Here is a 23,008-nt window from a genome sequence, read left to right as displayed (position 1 = left end):
AACTCAGTGTCTAAAGCCGTGATTATGGGACTTCCTTGGTGGCCAGTGGTTGGGACTCCACACATCCACTGCAGTGGGCATGATGTTTGAACCTTTGTTGGGGAACTAAGATCCTGAAGGCCATATGGAGTGACCAAGAAAAACCTAATGATTATAATAAAAATATCTTTTAAAAAGCCCATTACTCTGATTTTTGTTAGGTAAACAAAATATCACCACAAAAAGTTAACAAGAAGAAACAGTAGTAACTTTTCCTACTTTATTCCCTCATTTTGCCATTAAACTAGAGAAACATAATGGAAATAGATGTAAGAAAATACTTTAAACATACATAGAGACCCTCAAAGATGACACTGTCTGGTAAACTAATCCATGAGTTTCATTTGCCATGAAACAGTCTTCTACATAAAGTAAAATTTAAAAAGGTAATGCAGGAGCCCTGAATTCAGAGGGGAAATTGCTAAAAGATTTTTGCAGATAAGATTCCTGCAGTGATTTCATTTTCTAGGTCCTTCCTTCACATCTTTTAAATGCAGTCAAAATGACTGTCAAGAGAAAAATGCCAACATTATTTGTAGACAGTTAAGTAATTCAGTGGATGTTTTGAAAGGAAAGATACATTAAGCCTGGTGCTCCATATAGACAGTAAAAGAGCACAGCATTTAACCCACACAGATGTGACCTACTCTAATCAGCTTTGGCAGAACAATGGGAAGTGAAGGATTTTACCACCAAAGCCACAGCTAGCGACAATCTCTGGGACTTTTCTTCCATGGGACACAAAAGCAAACATTCTTCTAACGACTACCCTTCAGATTAGATTGGTAATGTAAACTACTTTTATGTTCATGTAAGATTTATCATTTTCCTGGACTTAGCAGCTGAATGTGATTCCTAACTACTAGGGTCACATTCCATGCTATAAAGTTAACACAGTGATGCTTTGGCCATTGTCATCTTGGTAGAATAAGCCTGGCCAGGAAATGAACCAGTTGCTGTGCTGTACTTCATTGCTCAGTCATGTCTGATTCTTTGTGACCCCATGGACTGCAGCCCACCAGGTTCCTCTGTCCATGGGGATTCTCCAGGCAGGAATACTGGAATGGGTTGCCATGCCCTCCTCCAGAGTCTTCCCAGCCCAGGGATTGAACCCAGGTCTTCCATGTTGCAGGTGAGTTCTTTACCATTTGAGCCACCAGGGAAGCCCTAAAGCTTCTAAAGGGTCACATTCCATGCTGTAAAGTTAACACAATGCTGCTTAGGCCATTGTCACCTGGGTAGAGTAGGCCTGGCCAGGAAATGAAACAGAAGGGCCCAGTATTTAAGATGAGGTGGTCAGCTCCTCCTGCTAAACCTCCAGCAAATGGGCTCATTTGGGATTAAAGGAAGAGATATGGTCACGTGGAGAGAACGATAGGCCTTGGGGACATGGTAGTTGAGGGAAGCACACAGAAAAATTTTCAGGAGATTGAATAATGAATGTCTTTGTGTGCTTTCTCTTTCTTTAATAAGCCTTCTGACTTGATCAAAATACAAAACGGTTCATTGGTTGGTTTGTCATCAGTCATAATTAGTCACAAAATCTTTAGTCTGAGCCATACCTTTATTAAAATCCATCATTGTATTGGAATAGAAGAGAACCATGGAGGAAGACTGCTGTTGGTTCTTTTTTTTTTAAACAATATATTTTAAAAACTTGACAAAAACTATAATGGCTAAAATATTTCTTGAACTGAAAAGATATGACAAGGGAAAGGAATAATCTCTCACTGTACTTTTGTTCAATTCAATAAAACATTATGCGTTCCTGACCTCCATTACCACTAGATTTGGTCTGCAGTTTGGTGAAATGATTCTGAAGGCCGAACTTAAGATATGACTACATTTGAACTATGCCCACTGTGAAATGGGTCTAACTGTAATAAATTCTGGGGCTTCCCAGGTGGCTCAGTGGTAAAGAATCCACCTGCCAACGTAGGACACGCAGGAGACCTGGGTTCAGTCCCTGGGTTGGGAAGATCTCCTGGAGGGGGGAAATGGTAACTCATTCCAGTGTTCTCGCCTGGAAATCCCATGGGCAGAGCACCCTAGCAGCCTACAGTCCACAGGGAAGCAGAGGTGGATACGACTGAGCAACTAAACATGCGTATAATAAATTCTAAACATTAAACACCAGTTTGGTCAAAGAACCTGTAAGTAAGGCTTGAATTATTTTCTGCCTTTGTCAACATAAGAAAAGGATTTCCTCTTGTGAAACAATACAATAATTGCTCAGATTTAACTTCATAGCTCAAACATTTGGGGGAAATAGAACTCTATACTTCTATGTTCTAAAACTCCTAACAATCTTATTTTATTTGAAATATACGAAGTTAGAATACAATTATAATTTCATGTTTTAATATAGTTATTATTATCCATAATATAGGCAGAAGATGGTTTTTAAAAAATTGTTAATGTCAAGTTCTTAGTTTTCAAATTGTGAGCTTAATTATAAGGTAGTCATGGAACTGGAAAAGAGACAAATGTAAATATTAACACATGGTCAAGTATGCACACAACTTAGGGAACAGGTTGAGAAGGATGGGAAATTTAGTGGTGATGCAAATTTAATTAGCTTTCTGTGGATTTTAGAATTCTATTTTAAGTGAACTTAAAAATAGGTCAATTACTTCACAGATTTCTGTTCCTGAATATATTAATTTTCCTAAAGATGAAAAAGAACTGAGTAAAGAACATCATTTCAAATACTATAAGAAAAAAGTGGGAGGGAAGGAGGCAAGGAGAGAAATTTTTAAAAAATGAAGGAAGGGCCTGCTGATTATGACAGAAGACTTCATCCACAACCCCTACTAATATATACTAATCATAATGTGTTGGTGATGAAGTATCAGGGAAATTATTATTTTTTAATGAAAGAAATATTAATTCATGGAAATATGAGAAAACCCATAGATTTGAAGATGTAGATTTAGACTGGAATTTTTGTCAACCTTTCTTACCCATGGTGGATCTTCCTTTTATTTTTTTATTTTTTTGGATCTTCCTTTAAAAAAAAAAAAAAACACACTGCAGAGAGTCCATCTATACAGTCTAAAGCCAAAACATGTAATTAAAAAATGAGTCTACCCCATTGATGCTTATCATAGTTTTTTTCTTAATTTTAGTAAGGAATAGCTCATAACACAAAGAAACATGTATTTGAAGTCGAGCAATTCTTTCATGTCAGTTTCTTCCTGACATTAAATTATTTCAGATACTTTTTAAGATATGTACAATCTTATTTAATAAAAACTGCTTTTGTTCTCTACCTAGTCCTCTAGATTCATTTTATATGGTATATAGATATTGGAAGATATTCAACAAATATTAACATTAATCAACCCTAGATGGAAGGGCTTTGGGTGATTTGTGGCTTTCATTTGAAACTCTCTTTGTTGAAATGGAAATTTTCATAATGCACATGTATTATTTTTAGAAAACCAAAAAAGCCACTATTTTCTCCCAAATTTTGAAATATTCCTTTAAAAAACTCTCTTGAAAGTGATAATACATTGTGAAAAAGGAGAATTTTATTTTTCAGTGAGGTAATAACTACCTACGTTTGGTATATTATCTGTATAATGTGTTTTCTTTCATTAAAAACAAATCACTAGATCATCAGCTAAGAAAGTTTCCCCACTAGATCTCTTTAGAATCTGAGAGAGAGAATTTGAAAATGAAATTATTTATGCTGTAAAGTTTGCACAAGTGTTCTAATAATACTGAACCTAAATAAAATGCTGAATGATTGGGACTGGTCTATCTTTATGTTTGTATGTAAAATTGTCTTTATTAAATGCCATTTTCAAAATACAAGCATACAATTCAATTCCTATGGCTAAAACAGACATTTCCTCTGTATTTGGGGAGGCGTGGTCATTCTGAACTAGCACCTTTGAGAACAGACTACCCTCAACACTGTTTTCACAGAGAACTATAGGTCAGCATAGTTTTCAAAATACTTTATTTTCTAACAAAATGAGAAATATGTGAGATTATATTCTCTGGAAGGTGTGTCACCCTTCACTCTTTTACAGTATTTTAGGGGAATCTGTAAGTACAAAATGCTGCCACATACAGTAAGTGGGAGCTATTAGTCTCAACTTCCCACATCCAAGTGTCCTGCCCATGAAACTGTCAAAAGCAGTGATACTTGGGAAACAAAAAAAAGCAATCTTTAGAGTACAAGTGAAATGATATGAATGAGTGGTTTGGTCAAACTTTGTTCCCCTGCCACAGTGCCATTTGGATTCAGGTAGTATAGTAGAGTGGTCAAAAGAGCAGACTGCTCTGCATTTGGGACTCATTAAGTCCTAGCACAAATTACTAGCCATCTCAACCTTAAAACCCCATTTCCTCCTCTATAAAATGTTGTTGTGTTAGTTGCTCAGTTGTATCCGACTCTTTGTGACCCATGGACTGTAGCCTGCCAGGCTCTTTTGTGCATGGAATTCTCCAGGCAAGAATACTGGAGTGGGTAGCCATTCCTTTCTCCAGGGGATCTTCCCAACCCAGGGATCGAACCCGGGTTTCCTGCACTGCAGGCAGATTCTTTACCGTCTGAGCCACCAGGGAAGTGAGAGTAAAATAATAATCTCAGAAAGATATGAGATTAAGATCTGTAACAAAAGTTTAGGACAATGACCAACACATGGATAATAATGATGGAGAATTTTTAACGATGAGTTCATGATGATGATGATGACAACAATGGTGTAAATTGATCAAAATCACCGACTCAACTGCTCAACAGTGCTTTGTCTTTAAAGAGATAAGCTGTGTGAAAATATCTTGGAAGGGGTAAAGGAGAGTTCACTTTCTGAAACTCAGCATTAGTGAAAGAGGCAGTATGTGAGATGGGAAGAGTTCAGGATTTTCGGTCACAGTCACCTTTTCATTACCCCACTTGTCACTTAATGAAAAACTTTGGGCAAGTCACATAACCTCTTTGAGCCTCATGTTGTTCAAGAGTAAACTGAAAAGCTCAAATGAGAAGATGTTTGGCAAAATGAAAAGTATGTAAATGGGAGGGGGTTTTAGCATGCCCCTACTCCCTAGATAATTCTTTACATTTTTAGAAAAACCATTGAGGAAGAAGCCATCTACTTTGGAGGCAGATGGTAGAGTAGAAGAATCAAAGGGCTTTGGAGTCAGACAGCCTCGGCTTGAATTTGGCCTCTGGCATTACCAGCTGTGTGCGCTGGCAAGAAGCCTCAGTTCATCACTTCTAAAATGGGATAATAATAAAACTCACACATCATAGGATTCATGAAGATTAACTGCAATGATACGAGTAAAATAGTAAAAGTGCCCAATAAATGTTAATATTTAACAGTAATAACTAGTAATCTGAAGAATCCCAGGTTTATTGCCACATATTATTAGGTTATTGTCTTATGTCATCTTCACTGAGAAGATTGGGCTTTGGTTTATCAATAAATTGGGTATGAGTATCATTTTTTTTAATGGAAGCAGAATCTGTGTAATGTAGTATAATGTGGAATTTAGTCTCTCTTTAAACATTCTTGTCTACAGCTAAAATCATATATATTAATAAAATAAATATAAGCTTCCTTTTGCATGTATACTATAGTTTTTAGGACACATCGTATTAGTTTCAGTAGAGTCTTCCTGACATACCTAATGAACTACAATTTCTCTGTGGAATTGTTTAATAATATGGAAGCAGCCTGGGGGCTCCCTTTATTCCCTTTTCCAAGCAAAACCTTCACTTCTCACTATTTCTGGAGGACATTATCCCCAATGTTATACTGACTTCTTTTAACTACATTCACAGCTGCTCTTGTATCAAACCCATTTCATCATTTGTATACTAGACGTGCTGGTCTATGGATTGGGCTAAGAATTATTACACATGAGTGGTTTCAACCCCGATTATGTGTTAAACTCATGTGAGAGCTTTTGAAAAATACTGATGCTTGGCTCAATGGAATCAGAACCTCTAGGGGTGGGGCACAGGCAGCCTTTGTGTTTTTTTAAAGCTTCCCAGGTGATACTAATATGCAGCCAGTGTTAAGAAGAGCTTTTTTTATATATAATTAGAGAACTAAAATGAAGATACACTTAAAATACTAAACAAGAATCTTATTGTAGATTTTAATTTAGATGAAAGTTCTCCTAGTGGGGAGAAACAGGAATAATTTACTTATAATTTCTCTTTTATGCCTATAAACCCACCCACCCAGTTATCAGTCAATTTTCAGGATAATGGCTTTGTTCTATCTGACAAAAGGAAATCAATGGTACTGAAGATTACCAAAGGTCACAGAGTATAAAAGACCCTCAATGATCCTGCATTAATCTTCATAAACAGCTGTACACTGCAAATGAAAATGACAGTCTTTAATGGACAAATTACAGCATTTTGTGTTGTTTTCTGATTATAAATGTTCATATTTTTAACCCCCCAGTGAAAATGTCAACAGAGGCAAAACACATAGGATTATGATGAAACAGTATCTCAGATCTTACACATATTATAAAATTTGACACTTCTGCTACCTACTTTTGGTAAGAATAGAGGAAATCTGTAAGAATAATCTTAAAAAACCAACTTTATATCCAACTAAACTTGGTATTCTATCAAGCCACAGATATCCATTGAGTGTGTATTTGGAATAAACTAGATGAGTCAAAACATGTAGCAAGAATGAAATGTTACCAAGAATTTTCACAGCTGTCTTCTGTATAAAACATATGCCAGGTCATGTAGTTACCATCATTCTCTAAAAGGATGCCCCTGAATGGCCATACATTTCTTGTTTCCTGGCTTTTAAATTTATTAGGTCCATTTATTCACTTTTGACAGTTGTATTTCCAATAGATCCAAATAATTTGAACTAGACGATTGCATTTTATGTCTCTGCCACCCAACTAACAAATAAGAGGCAGAGGAAATATGCTCTTAATTCTGAGGTTCATGTTTACTTTTTCCTTGCTTAAAAAATTTACCACAGAAAAACTCTATGGGGCATCCCATTCTTTTTGTGATACAATATTACAAGAGAAAGGTGCCCTTTTTTTTTTTTTTTTTTAATCAGCTTCTGCTCCAGAGTATTCTTGGTCCCCTGAGGGACGCTGCAACCCTGCAGGTTAAGTCAAACGCACCTTCTTCAGAACCATTTGTTAAACATTAAAAGACACTTCATATTACAAACATCCAAGTTTACAACACATAATTCATTCTTGCAAAATCTCCCTTTCTCCTAGTAATCTCAAACTGAGCAAGGTGAAGGAGAGAATCTTAATGCAACAAAGGCGAGATGGAGATGTGTGAAGTATGAGGCTGGATAAAAATGGCTGAAAAGCAATCCAAGCGAGGCTGGAGGGTGGCCACACCCAGTGCTAATATGGACTGTTTCAAAATAAATCTGTTATATCAGAGGGCGACTGGCACTGTTTTTTAATTTCCCTCCATTTGTTCCAGATATACCCATTATTAATGAACAGTAGTTACAAGTTACCCCAATGACAGACAAAAAAACCCGAAATATTTCAAAGTGAATCATCCTAATATGTGTCTACGCCATCATATTTTCAGGATTTTGAGAGCTGTTCTGCATTTCCAGTTTCCTTTGTGTGACCACAAATAATAACCCTAAAATGGGTGTGTCCCTCTTAAAAGGATGCACTAGAGCCCACTCAGTTAACGGTTCTACTAGATTTCAATCTTCAGATACAAATTAAATGTACTGGGATACATGGAACAATAAGGAAGCATTTTAACTCCGGGAATAAGAAGAGATTAAATAAATACTGAACGTTTAGCGGAACCCAAAAGAGCTCCAGGAGGAGGCAAAAATGCATTATTTAAAACAGTAGCCTGACAACAAGAAAACAAAGGGGTGGGGGTGGGGGATTTTTTTTTTTTTTTAAGATGGGAAAAGTAAAAAACAAAAACAAAAAACCAAACACCATCCACTCTGATTTTTGACATAACAAGTTTACTCCCCCCGCAACAGAAAGCTCTTGGGTATAAAGCATGCATAGGTCCCACAGGTGAAATGATGCACAATGGCTGATTCCGGGTCCCGGGTTCCCGTGCGCCGCAGGCATGCACTACTGAAATAAAGAGAATACCCTGACTTTTCCAGTTGCTCCAAACACAATCCATCTTGGTGGAATCGGCGGTGGCCTGCATCGTGCGCGCTTTGAGGGCTCGCCGTTGCTGTCCTCGGGGGCGCTGAGCGGGCACTCAGGCGTCGGTGCCCCGGCTGCAGCGCTGCTCCCGGTGGCCGCGGCTGCAGACAGACTGAGGCTGCACCAGCCGGCGTGCACCACGAGGGGCGGGCGCGGCGCGGGCGCCGCAGTCTCCGCGGCAGCGAATCAGCGCGGTGCGGTGCGGATCAGCCTGCGCGCCCGGTGATGCGGATGCCACTAGACTCCAGAGCAGAGGCTCGCTGCCCTGGAGATGTTTAAAGCCAGTCTCACCCGGGAGGTGCAAAAGCTGACCAGGGGTGGGAAGTTTGAGAGAAGGAGGAGAAAGGGCCAAGGGTAGGAATGAGAGCAGAACACGCGGGCTGTTTCTGGGTCTTACTGGCATGGTGCATTTTCTAGAAATGTCTTAGAAACCCAAGAACTTGACGATGGCAGTACAAACCTCAGGCTTTCAGCATTATATCCCCTAAATGTCCGCAACGCTCATTCACCTCCCCCCACCCAGCCTCCAATTCTTTACATTCTGGCCACACTTTAATTGCTTGACATCTTCCAGACAATTAACAGTCTTTCCCTCTTTTGGAACAGCCCATGGCTATCCAAAACCTTTCCTGGCAAGCCGCAATCATTGCAAAGAAACCCTGGAGGTTTAGTGTCTCTTCTCAGCTCTGTTTGTGGGTTGAATGAATATTCGACAATGTCTGAATGTGGTGCCAGTAGGTTGGGATCAAAGCCTCTGGACTCTGGCACATGGAGTAATTAGTCACTATAGTGACACACCGAGAGTGGTCAGTCGTGGGGACTTCCAAACAGAGATCAGGAAGCAAAGGGCCTGCTTCCTCAACAACGTCATATTTGGGGTTGAGTGTTAGGGGATGATGGATGTGAGTGGTATGCATAATTCGGGAGATAAAGTTGATTTCCAAGCCCAGTGATTCAAGAGTTTCAGGTGTCCCCACTTACAATGTGCATGTCAATTGGAGGAGCAGAACAATGTGTTGTTGTTCAGTTACTCAGTTGTGTCTGACTGTTTGTGACCCCATGGACTGATGCACACCAGGCTTCCCTGTCCTTCACTATCTCCCAGTGTTTGCTCAAACTTGTGTCCAATGAATCAGTGATGCCATTCAACCATCTCATCTTCTGTTACCCCCTTCTCCTCCTGCCTTCAATCTTTCCCAGCATCAGGGTCTTTTCCAATGAGTCAGCTCTTCGCATCAGGTGGCCAAAGTATTGGAGCTTCAGCTTCAGCACCAGTCCTTCCAATGAATATTCAGGATTGATTTCCTTCAGGATTGACTGCTTTGATCTCCTTGCTGTCCAAGAGACTCTCAAGAGTCTTCTCCAACACCACAGTTCAAAAGCATCAATTTTTTTTTTTGCTCAGCCTTCTTCATGGTCCAACTCTCACATCTGTACATGACTACTGGAAAAACCATAGCTTTGACCATACAGACTTTTGTCAGCAGTGGGTGGTGACCCACTTTTCAAATTTTAGCATGAATGCTTTATCAGATTACTTTCCAAGGCAGTTGAGAGAATGGACAGGGGATAGGTATGTTTTGATGAGGAAAAGGTAGAAATAGCACAGAGAAATGACTGGAATTTAGGCATTTTCTGGGGAAAGTCCTGGTAGAAGGGACCCTTGAGGAGACAAGACGTAGCATGAAGACAAAGATTCCTTGGGGACCAAAGGGGTTTATAGAAGGAAGAGCTCCCACTTCCATTTGTTGTAGCATGGCCTTATCCATTGTATAGAATTTCTCTCCCTCATGGAGAAGTGGAGCCTCCATAATTCCTCTGCAGCTCCCAGATGCATTCCTTCCCAGACCCAAATATGCATTTGTACATGCTGTGCCAGCAAGAGCCTAAGGACCTAATCTCAAGGTTACGCTTCTGGAAATGATTTACCTTTCATTTTATGAAGCATATACACTTTAAAATATGATCCTTAGAATCATGCATGTTCCTTTTAGAATAAAAGCTTCCAGAGAAACCAGCTAAGCCTCTGCATATCTCTGTAACACATCTGGAATTATTCTTAAGGAAGTTTAAGAAGAATGACTTCAGCAGGATGATTCGGCACTTCTGGGCATCATAAGTCTCCTAGAAGAGTGGGGTTGTCAGAGCTCCCATTTGGCTGATGAGAAGGAGGAACAGTGACCACATGATTACAAAGCACTTTTCAAACTGACTTGCTCTGGAGGTGTTAGTGACTTTGTTATATTTATACTTCCTACTGTCCTCCCACAATTTTTTCATCATCATGGTCATGATTGGGAATTCAGTCAGCAAAATACTGAAAAGATTGGGACCTGATGATGAATTCTCACTGCATGATGTGGAGCTGGACACACTGCAAAAAGGTAGAGACAAGACTCAGAAGGAGAGAGAAAGGGTTGCCAGGTGGGTTATTGCTGTCCTGGCCACTTTTCAGCTGGAAACCTTTGGAGCCTTGGCCACTAGGAGGCACTGCCTGTCCAATGATAGCCCCAGGCATTAGCCTTAACACAGAAGGTGCCCCAGGTATCTTGAACGGTGAGTGTTCACAGTCACATTACTGGAGCCAGTGTGTGGCTCTGACAGTCAGTACTGAGCAGCAGCATGTCCCTAGCAAGGACGAGTAGGCAGAGGCAAGCTCTCCCTCAGGTGTCGGGTAGTTGTGTCAGAATCCTTAGGCCATGAATTTTCACTGGCCACAAAGCTGACCTTGGAACGTCAGCTTAGCTGAAAGACCACATTCTTTTCAGTCATGCTAAACCTGGAAAGAGGAGCTTGATGGCACCCGAAAAATCAATACAACAGTTTGACAGCTGAAGACTGAGGAGGTAAGATGTCTGATGTCACAGACAGAGATGCGCACTAGTAAGAATTGAGGGTTTTCTATTAATGCCCAGCTGCTTAGGAGAAGCACAAATGATCTTATTAAAGGAAAATCAGGCAGAAGAGTACAAACTTGACAGGCGATGTGGGTGTTATATCCACTTGTGTCACAAACTTTAGTTCTGTGGCTTTCAACAAGTCATTTATCATCTGAACCTCTCTCATAATATACACATGAATTACAGATTTAGACGTTTGTTTCTATGAAGTAATAAGAATTTGTTTCCCATAGACATTGCAAATGGGTGCTTTCTTTGCACAAGTGCACACAAAGTATTAATTGAAAGCTCTTGGCAAGGTCAAAACGATAGAATGGGTAGAAAAGATATGTAAATTGTCCTTTAGCAGTGAAAGAAAACAGAAAGCAAAATAAAGCTTGGTGAAAACGGGCAGGAACTGCCTCTGTCTTTAAACCAGGAGAGAACAGACGGGCTTTGTATGCAGCCAGCTTAGAACTCGGTTTAGGTACTGCCAGGAAGGGAAGTGATTTCTTTAGTTTTCAGGATGAAATCGTGCATTAGTCTATTATAGGGAAAAGCAAAGGAGCCAAGTTTTGTAACCTCATCCCAGATCTAGATGAATGTTGAAGGCTACCACGTCCAGAGTAGCCATATAGTGTTTGTCTACTATAGCATCAGGATTTATACTGATGAGACTCAATGGCACCTGCATTGATACACTTATTTAAGGAACACGTACCAAGCACCTACTATATTCCAGATACTGCTCTAAGCATAAAGCAAAGTTCCTGCCCTTAAGAAGTTATATGCCAGTGTGTATGGGAGGAGCAGAAGATAATAAAAGAGGTAAATACTGTATATATTTCACTTGTGGAGGAGTGTACTGGGGAAAATAAAGCAGGTAAAAGAGGATAGAAAAGGATGTGGGTGGACATTTGCTATTTTATAATGAGAGTCTGTGAAGGCCTAACTTGTGGTAAAATTAGAGTAGACACCTAAGGGAAGAAAGGAGAAAGCCATTAACATGTATGGGAGAAGAGTATTCACAGATGAACTCAATTTTCAGAACAGAATGTAACAGCTAGTAAACTATATCAAGCATTCTCATAGCACTCCCTGGTTTTTTTAGGCTCAGAAGTGCAGCAATTGAAAGAAAAGGCACAAAACCAAAAAAAATACTTCATTATAATCGAAGAACACTAAGAACTATGTTCTATGCCATATGGAATAAGGAAATTTAAAGGAAAAACCAATTTGGTACATAACCCACTGTACCAAAATACTGCATGAACTGTCTTCAATTCAAATAAGAGATTAGCAGTTGTTATTTTCCAGGTGCTTTATCTTGTGGTATGAACTGATATTTAGTTGTTACAAGATCCCTATGAGGTAGACAGTATTTACTTTCATTTTCTTTATTCATTCACTCATTCAATCTACAACTATTTATAGAGCCCACACTAAGTGCCTGTCTCTGTAAATACAAAGGGAACTGCCCACTGGGACTTGAGTTTATTGGAGGGAAATTTACATATAAATAGATAAATGCAATCAGTGGATTGTGTGAACAGGAAACCAGGGGTACACAGAGTTCTTGGGGGCAGAGGTTTCAGGAAAGGCTTCAGAGAATAGGTGACAATTAAGCTAAGTTATGAGTAAGAAATGTATCAGCAGTTTGAGTGATGGGCTTTCCTGGCAGACAGAAGTGGAAACTTAATTTCAGAAATGTGTAGAGCCAGACTGTGACAGCCCTGAGTAGTAATACTGTCAATAGATGAGGGAGACCCAGCAGGATTTTAAGCAGGGGAGTAACATGGGAAGTGGCATAATTTATCCAAATTTGGCTGAGAAGTTTTCAGAATCGACTCTTGCTGTGCAGTCACTAAGTCATGTCTGACTCTGCAACCTCATAAACTGCAGCACACCAGACTTCCTTGTCCTTTACTATCTCCCGGAGTTTGCTCAAATTCATGTCCATTGAGTCGGTGATGCTATCTAACCAGCTTATCCTCTGTTGCCTCCTGCTCCTTTTGCCTTCAATCATTTCCAGCATCAAGGTCTTTTCCAGTGAGTCAGCCCTTCTCATTAGGTGGCCAACGTACTGGAGCTTTAATGTCAGCATCAGTCCTTCCAATGAATATTTAGGGTATTCAGGGTTGGTTTCCTTTAGGATTGGTTTGATCTCCTTGTAGTCCAAGGGACTCTCAAGAGTCTTCTCCAACACCACAATTCAAAAGCATCAATTGTTCGGCACTCAGCTTTTTTTATGGTCCAATTCTCACATCCATACATGACTATTGGAAAAATCATACCTTTGACTATATGGACCTTTGTTGGCAACGTGATGTCTCTGCTTTTAAATATGCTGCTCAGGTTTGTCATAGCTTTCCTTCCAAGGAGTGTCTTAATTTAATGGCTGCAGGCACTGTCTGCAGTGATTTTGGAGCCCAAGAAAATAAAGTCTGTCACTGTTTCCACTTTTTCCTGTTCTATTTGCCATGAAGTGATGGGACCAGCTGCCATGATTTTAGTTTTCTGAATGTTGATTTTCAAGCCAGACTTCTCACTCTCTTCTTTCACTCTCTTTAAGAGGCTAAGTTCCTTTTCACCTCTGCCATTAGGGTGATATCATCTGCACATCTGAGGTTGTTGATATTTCTTTCAGCAATCTTGATTTCAGCTTGTGATTCAACCAGCCTGGCATTTCACAAGATGTACTCTGCACAGAAGTTTAATAAGCAGGGTGACAATATATAGCCTTGTCATAATCCTTTCCCAATTTTGAACCAGTCCATTGTTCCATGACCAGTTCTATTGCTTCTTGACCTGCATACAGGTTTCTCAGGAGGCAGGTAAAGTGATCTGTTATTCCCATCTCTTTTGTCCACAGTTTGTTGTGATTCACACAGTCAAAGGCTTTAGCATAGTCATCGAAACAGATGTTTTTCTGCAATTCTCTTGCTTTTTCTATGATCCAATGGATGTTGGCAATTTGATCTATGGTTCCTCTTCCTTTTCTAAATCTAGCTTGTACATCTGCAAGTTCTTGGTTCACGTATTGCTGAAGCCTAGCTTGAAGGATTTTTAGTATAATCTTGCTGCTGCTGCTGCTGCTAAGTTGCTTCAGTCATGTCCGACTCTGTGCGACCCCATAGACGGCAGCCCACCAGACTCCCCCGTCCCTGGGATTCTCCAGGCAAGAACACTGGAGTGGGTTGCCATTTCCTTCTCCAATGCACGAAAGTGAAACGTGAAAGTGAAGTTGCTCAGTCATGTCTGACTCTTTGCAACCCCATGGACTGCATGCAGCCTACCAGGCTCCTCCGTCCATGGGATTTTCCAGGCAAGAGTACTAGAGTGGGTTGACATTGCCTTCTCCAATAATCTTGCTAGCATATGAAATGACCACAATTGTGTGGTAGTTAGAACATTCTTTGGCATTGCCCTTCTTTGGGATTGGAATGAAAACTGACCTTTTCCAGTCCTGTGGCTACTTACTGAGTTTTCCAAATTTGCTGGCATATTGAGTGCAGCACTTTAACAGCATCATGTTTTGGGATCTGAAATAGCTCAGCTGTAATTCTATCACTTCCACTAGCTTTGTTCGTAGTAGTGTTTCCTAAGGCCCACTTGTCTTCACGGTCCAGGATGTCTGGCTCTAGATGAGTGGCCACACCCTCATGGTTATCCAGTTATCCAGAACTGACAAAAGACATAAATTCCAGCCCCAAGCAAGACAAGTAAGAAATCCATACCTTGACTCACATCATAGTGAAATTGCAGGGCATCAAAACAAAGGAGAGATTTTAAAAGCAGATATAAATAACAGACAAATGAGATGAACAGCAATCTTTTCATTAATAGAAGCTAGAAGACAATGAAATAATATTCTCAAAGTGGTGAAGGAGAATAGCCATCATCTAGAATTATATACACAGAAAGACTAATACAGGCATTTTAAAAAAAAATAAGAAATGAGAGAATTTCCTAATGGCAGACTCTGCAGAAAAATATACCAAAAATGGTACTCCAGAAAGAATAAAATTGAATCTAAATTCAGTTAAAAGGTAAAAGTGATATGCATGAAAGAATGCTGAGCATAAAGATCAGTAATGGTTAACTAAATGAAAGGGTTATAAATGAAAGATGAAAGTAAAACAGTGGACAAAATAGGACATAGGTAGAAAGCAGGGATAAGAGCAAGAGCATTCTAAGATCCTAAGTATTGTTCAGGAGGATAGAGATATTTAGACTATGAAAATGTCATATTTATATGCTAAATATTTAATGGTCTCCACTAAAAATAATTAGAATACATAACTTCTACAAGAATAAAATGTACAAGCAAGGTAATTAATCAAACAGAAATTAGGCAAAGAAAAAATGAGAAGCAAAGAAAATAACTAGTAAATTGAAAGCACAAAATAAAGCATTAAAATACTTCTAAATATATCTAAATAATGCCAACTAAAAAAAGATGAAAGCTCTCATGATGAATGAAAAAGATAGCCAAAGGATGTTTTCAAAAAAAAATCCTAAAACATACTGACAGAAATGTTCTAAGTAGAAAGGGGGAAAGCTATACCAGATTAATTAATTTTTGTAATAGTGACCTTGCTAGATTTACTTATTAATTTTATTTGTAGATTCTTTTGAATTTTATGCATACATAAGAATATCTTTTCTGAATAAAGATGGCTTTATCTCTTCCTTTCCAATCTTTATATTTCATTTCTTTACCTTAACTTACTGCATTGGCTAGGACTTCTAGTTAACAGGGACTATCCTGTCTTTTTTTTTAATTAAGGGGGAAAATGTGCTCAAAATTTCACCATTAAACATGATACAAGCTGTGAATTTTTTAGCTATCCATTATCAGAATAAGAAAATTCCCTCTGGTACCAATTTTCTGAGAATTTTTGTCATGAATAGATACCGAATTTTATCAAATGCTTTTACTGAGCCTAGTGAGATGATCACATGGGCTTTCCCTTAATTTTATTAATATATACATTACATGGATTAAATTTTGAGTGTTAGAGCAAACTTGCATTCCTAGAATAAACTTCATATATATATTGTTGCTTTTTATATATTGTTGCTCTAATTTGGATTCAGTTTGTTAATATTTTGAGTAGAATTTTATTATCTATATTCATGAGATATATTGTCCTCTTCTTTATTTTCTTATAGTATTTTCTTAAGTTTTTGCATCAGGGTTAAACTGGCGACACGAAAGAGTTGGAAAGTGTTAATCCCTCTAATATTTTCCAAAGGAGTTTATATAAGATGGTATTATTTCATTTCGGAATGTTTGCAAGAATTCACCAGGGAACCCATTTGGGCCTGAAGTTTTATTTGTGAGATGATCTTTAACTACAGATTTCTTTAATAGTGTAGGATTATTCTGATTTTTTAATTTCTGCTTATAACAATTTTGGTCAGTTTTTTCCAGATTAATTTATCCATTTAAAACATATTGTCAAATTTATTGGCATGTTACTCATAATATCACTTTTTAATTTTTTAATAATCTAGAGGAGTCATAGTCATATTTCCTTTCTCATTTATGGTATTTTAAGCCTTTTCTCTCTTTCTTGATCATTTTGTTGGAGATTTTTCAATATAATGAATTAGTTTTAAAGAATAAAATTTTACTCTATTGCCTTTTCTCTGTTGTATATAGAGAACATATTTGTTGTGTATAGAGAACATGTTGTTTTATTCTTGTATTATAATCATTATCTTACTTTACTTTCATTTGCTCTTCATTTATTGTTCGTTCGCTAAACTATGTCCAACTTTGCGACCAACACCATGGACTGCAGCATGCCAGGCATCCTGGTCCTTTACTATCTCCCGGAGTTTGCTCAACTCATGTCCACTGGGTCAGTAATGCCATCCAACCATCTAATCCTCTGTCATCTCCTTCTCCTTTTGCCTTCAATCTTTTCCAACAACAGGGTCTTTTCCAATGAGCTGGTTCTTCTCATCAGGTGGCCAAAGGATTGGATCCTCAGCTTCAGCATCAGTCCTTCTGATGAATATTCAGGGTTGATTTCCTTTAGGATTGACTGGTTTGATCTCTTTGCTGTCTAAGGGACTCTCAAGAGTCTTCTTCAGACCAGAGTTTGAAAGCATTAATTCTTCGGCACTCAGTCTTCTTTATGGTTCAACCCTCACATCTGTATGTGACTACTGGAAAAACCATAGCTTTGACTTCCTTTATTAGCTCCTTAAAACAAAAGCTTAGATTATTGTCAGTCTTTCTTCTTTTCTAATACTTCACTGAAAGTATTAAATACCCTCTAAACACTACAGCAAAGATGGGCTCGATAAAGGACAGAAATGGTATGGACCTAATGGAAGCAGAAGATATTAAGAAGAGGTGGCAAGAATACACAGAAGAACTGTACAAAAAAGATCTTCATGACCCAGATAATCACGATGGTGTGATCACTGACCTAGAGCCAGACATCCTGGAATGTGAAGTCAAGTGGGCCTTAGAAAGCATCACTACAAACAAAGCTAGTGGAGGTGATGAAATTCCAGTTGAGCTCTTTCAAATCCTGAAAGATGATGCTGTGAAAGTGCTGCACTCAATATGCCAGCCAATTTGGAAAACTCAGCAGTGGCCATAGGACTGGAAAAGGTCAGTTTTCATTCCAATCCCAAAGAAAGGCGATGCCAAAGAATGCTCAAACTACCGCACAATTGCACTCATCTCACACGCTAGTAAAGTAATGCTCAAAATTCTCCAAGTCAGGCTTCAATAATACGTGAACCGTGAACTTCCATATGTTCAAGCTGGTTTTAGAAAAGGCAGAGGAATCAGAGGATGGACCTTTGTCGGCAACATCTCTGCTTTTTAATATGTTGTCTAGACTGGTCACAGCTTTTCTACCAAGGAGCAAGCATCTTTTAAATTTCATGGCTGCAGTCACCATCTGCAGTGATTTTGGAGCCCCCCAAAATAAAGTCTCTCACTCTTTCCATTGTTTCCCTATCTATTTGCCATGAAGTGATGGGACCAGATGCTATAATCTTAGTTTTCTGAATGCTGAGTTTTATGTCAGCTTTTTCACTCTCCTCTTTCATTTTCGTCAAGAGGCTCTTCTTCGCTTTCTGCCATAAGGGTGGTATCATCTGCGTATCTGAGGTTATTGATATTTCTCCTGGCAATCTTGATTCCAGCTTGTGCTTTATCCAGCCTGGCATTTCGCATGATATACTCTGCATATAAGTTAAATAAACAGGGTGACAGTATGGAGCCTTGACGTACTGCTTTCCTGATTTAGAACCAGTCTGTTGTTCCATGTCCAGTTCGAACTGTTGCTTCTTGACCTGCATACAGGTTTCTCAAGAGGCAGGTCAAGTGGTCTGGTATTCCCGTCTCTTGAAGAATTTTCCACAGTTTGTTGTGATACATTTTGAATATTTCTTATTGAGCTCTCTGAGTTCACTAATTGTTTTCTTCTACGTCCAAAGACCTATAAAATGTAGCCAATTAAGTTTTAATTTCAGAATTTTAATTTCCAGTTCTAGGAAATTTACTTGATTTTGTTTTTATAAATTCCATTTCTCTAAAGTTTCCATCTTGTTTCATATATTCATAATAGTCATTAAAAACTTTAACTCCAATATCCAGTTTACCAGTGGGAAGGCAATGGCACCCCACTCCAGTACTCTTGCCTGGAAAATCCCATGGATGGAGGAGCCTGGTAGGCTGCAGTCCATGGGGTTGCTAGGAGTCGGACACAACTGAGCGAATTCACTTTCACTTTTCACTTTCACACATTGGAGAAGGAAATGGCAACCCACTCCAGTGTTCTTGCCTGGAGAATCCCAAGGACAGAGGAGTCTGGTGGGCTGCCGTCTATGGAGTCGCACAGAGTCGGACACGACTGAAGCGACTTAGCAGCAGCAGCAGCAGCAACATAGAATATTAAAATTTTATGCCATCACTGTATTCCTAATAGAATAGCCAAAATCCAGAACAATGACAATATCAAATGCTGGCAAGGATGTGAAACCATGGAACTCCTGTTCACTGCTGGTGGGAATACAAAATGCTGCAGCTACTTTTAAGACAGTTTGGCAGTTTCTTACAAAATGAAACACATTCTTATCATATGATACAGCAATTGTGCTTCTTGGTATTTATCCAAAGGAATTTAAAACTTGTCTCCATACAAAAACCAGCACACAAATGTTTGTAGCAAGTTGCCAAAACTTGAAAGTAACCAAGATGACCTTCAGCAGGTGAATGGATAAATATAAACTGTGGTACATTCAGAAAACAAAATATTATTCAGTAGTAAAAAGATATCAAGCCACGAAAAGACAAAGAAGAAACTTGAATGCACACCTCTAAGGGAAAGAAGGTGATATGAAAAGGCGACATGCTATATGAGTCCAAGTATATGACATTCTGGACTTCCCAAGTGGCGCTAATGGTAAAGAACCTGCCTGCCAAAGTAGGAGACATAAGAGATGTGGGTTTGATCCCTGGATCGGGAAGATCCCCTGGAGGAGGGCATGGCAACCCACTCCAATATTCTTGCCTGGAGAATCCCCATGAACAGAGGAGGTGGGCTACAATCCATAGGGTTGCAAAGAGTCAGACACAACTGAAATGACTTAGCATACATGCACACATATGACATTCTGGAAAAAGCAAAACCATGGAGACAATGTGGTTGCAAGGGGTAGGGTAAGAGAGATGAATCTGCAGAGCACAGAGGATTTAGGGCTTTCTTCTTTATCTGGAATGCCTTTATGTGTGTGTGTGTGTGTGTGTGTGTGTTAGTTGGTCAGTTGTGTCAGACTCTTTGCAACCCCATGGACCACATAGCCTTCCAGGCTCCTCTGTCCAAGGAATTCTCTGGGCAAAAATATTAGAGTCAGTTGCCATTCCCTTTCCAGGGTGGAATGTCTTTATTTTCCCTTTATTTCTGAAGCATAGTTTAACTGGGTACAGAATTTATAGTTGACAATTATCTTGCAGCAGTTTAAAATAAAATATTGTACCACTTACGACTTCCACAATTTTAGGTGAGAAATTTGCTGTCATTTGAATTGCTGTTCCCATATTGATATGTCATTTCGCTCTAATTGTTTTCAGGATTTTGTATTCAGTTTTCAAAAGTTTAATTATGATGTGTCGACATAGGTTTGGAGGGTTTATCCTTTTGGAAGATTGCTCAGCTTCTTGAATCTTGAGGCTGGTATTTTGTCAAGTACGGTTAGTTTTCAGCCATGAGTTTTTCAAATGTTCTTTCAGTCTCCCTCCTTTTCCTCTCTTTTTGGGACTCTGATAATACAAACCATGGATCTTTTGTTATTTCTCAACTGGTCCCTAAGGCTCTGTTCATATGATTTATTCCAGTATATTTTCTTTTTATTGTTCAGATGAGGTGAACTCTAATTGTTCTGTCTTCAGATTCACTGATTCTATTCTAGGTCATCTCCACTCTAGCATTAAGCTATCCAGTAATTTTTGAAAATTTTCTATAATTTTTTTAGTACTAGCACTTCTATTTGGTTATTTTATGAATTCTATTTCTTTGCTAAGATTTTTTATTTTTGTTTTGTTTCAAGAGCATTTGTAATTGATTTTTGAAGCATTTTTCTGATGTTTCCTTTAAAATCCTTTCTAGACAATTCCAGCATGATTTATCTTGGCATTGGCATCAGTTACTTGTTTTTTCTGAAACTGTGATTATCTTCATTCTTGGTATGATGGATGATATTCTATTGTATCCTAGGCATTTGGTGTATTTATGTCAGGAGACTTTGTTTCCTATTTAAGTCTTTTAGTAGGCAGGTACTCTTGTTTAGGTTTAGCATATGGGTCTTGAGCCTTGATCAAGTTTTGTTAACTATAGCTCTAAAGGCAGTTTAACTTTTAGAACCTGTGCAGTCTGTTTTGGTCTATTTTGTTTTTCTGCTGCCACTGGGGTTCCCACTGGTATCTGCTGGTCCTGCCAGAGACAGCAGAGGAGGTTTCACCAGACTGTGCCAACCAGTGTCTCTCAGTAGGGAAGTGGTCTGATGGGATCCCCCAAATGGTGCCTCCCAGCTGCCCTGGTATCTGCTGGCATGGGAGAAAAAATCTCAATCCCACACAGCAATGAGGCTTCCAGAACTAGGCCACTTGCTGCAGCTGGACTCCTCCTGCCGACTCTGCCCACCTGCCTCAGTTTCTCTTGGCAGAGATGGGGAGCTTCTGGCCTGGAAGGGAAGGAGAGTGTTTCCCCTAGATGCTTATTATTGGCAGGGCTCCTGATTGACCTTACTTTGCCAGCTTTGCCAGGCTAGCCTGGTGTTTTCAGAAAAAGTCCCACTGGACCTGAGGGAGAAATGAACCTACCTGGGCTTCCTTTTATTGCCAAGTTGAGGATCAGATAACACTAGGTATGAGTGGTCTTCTGTTGGGGGGGGGGGTGGAATATAAGATGTTCTGCCTCTGTATTGTCCTTCCAGTCCTGGGGTTCCAAACTAGTTTGCCTCCTTACCACCCTTTAGAATTCTCCTTTGGTTGTCCCTTGCATTATTTCCAGGGTTTTTAATTGTGCTTAGAGGAAGTGAGTGGGCAGAAACAGATCTATGCCACAAGTTCCATTAATTACTTTTAAAATAAAACTGCCAATCACAGATATTAGGGTCTTCCACAATGTCCTTCTTCTCACTACCATCATAACCAGGAGTGTCCTAATTTATTCTCTTTATTGTGCATGATAAGTTGCTTCAGTCATGTCCTAATCTTTGCAACCTTATGGACTGTAGCCTGTCAGGCTCCTCTGTCTATGGGATTCTCCAGGCAAGAATCCTAGAGTAGGCTGCCATGTCCTCCTCCAGGGGATCCTCTCCACTTAGGGACTGAACCCTAGTTTCTATATCTCCAGCACTGCCAGGTGGGTTCTTTACCACTAGCACCACCTGGGAAGCCCATTCCCTTTTATTCTGCTGATTAATCAATACAGGCTGGTGCTGAGGTTTAGTTTTGGCATGTGGACTTTGAATCTGTGCTGGGACATGAACTGGTAATCTTGCATATACAGTGAAAGAAATGGCTGAGGTGAAATATCTACTATAATAACATCTTTGTGTTATTTTGTTTTTGTAAAGGAACATTTTGATTTTTCCAGGCAAATACTGATGGCCAAATTTACTCTAAGGAAACTGACAAGGCCTGAAAGGGAAATTTGGAGCATGCTAGATGAGGTTGTGACAGAGAAGAGTGCATGTACTGAACACACTAAAATGTGGTTGGCCCACCCTGGTAGATGCCATAGTCATTTTAAACCCTCCTCTCTCATGTTCTCCTATTACTACAGAGCCTATAAAAACATATAGTGGCATATAGCTATATGACATGCACATATACTCTTTCCAGATTGCCTTGCCCATAGGGGTGGCAATGTAGTCCGGTTTTAGCCAATGAGATATAAAGAAAAGTCTATTGGAGAGCTTCTGTGAAAGGTTTTTTCCCTTGATGAAAAGCAGAGTAAACTCTTTTGTCACTCTGATTGCCCCCACTTACTGTGAGGCCATGAAGCTTGGAACTATTGAAGTCATCCTGAAGTCATGAGGAGAAGGCCACGATAACTGGAGCAAGCCCGGTGCCCGGACATTGTAGGTCTGTTGAGCCACTTGTGTCTCTGGAATCTCCTACCTCTAAACTTTTTATTAAGTAAGCAGTAAATGTCCTTACAGTCCACACTGATGCTAGTTGGATTTTCTGTCACTGCAGGTAAAAGCATTCCTATGGATACGCTCACTGACAGGGTTAGCACTGTTGTACTTTTTCCTGGTTCCCGTCTTCATTTTACAGATTCTTTGTATCAGTGAAGAGCAACACTACATTATGTTTCCATTTTCTGCTTATTCCTCTCACCATTAATGACTTAGATATTTTCTTTGAAGGTCATTATTGACCATTT

General features: G+C 39.3%; 1 protein-coding gene across 2 annotated transcripts in view; it reads right to left on the bottom strand.

Moving 5' to 3' along the window:
- Window positions 1-23,008, bottom strand: part of RTN1 (reticulon 1) — a 241,266-nt gene that overhangs the window by 22,826 nt on the left and 195,432 nt on the right. Inside the window, exon 1 of one of the 2 annotated variants that reach the window (XM_044924905.1) lies at window positions 8,143-8,341. The exons of the other annotated variant lie outside the window; for it this stretch is intronic. Within the exon in view, the coding sequence (XP_044780840.1) occupies window positions 8,143-8,203 (61 nt within the window). The 5' untranslated portion in view covers window positions 8,204-8,341. Of the gene's footprint in view, window positions 1-8,142; window positions 8,342-23,008 lie in introns of those variants that run through there. 2 annotated transcript variants of the gene reach the window in all.

The sequence above is a fragment of the Bubalus bubalis genome, chromosome 11, assembly GCF_019923935.1.
Source record: "Bubalus bubalis isolate 160015118507 breed Murrah chromosome 11, NDDB_SH_1, whole genome shotgun sequence".
In the NCBI taxonomy this organism is placed as follows: Eukaryota; Metazoa; Chordata; class Mammalia; order Artiodactyla; family Bovidae; genus Bubalus; species Bubalus bubalis.
The sequence above is the reverse complement of the archived record's forward strand: the minus strand, read 5'-3'. Positions and strand labels throughout refer to the sequence as shown.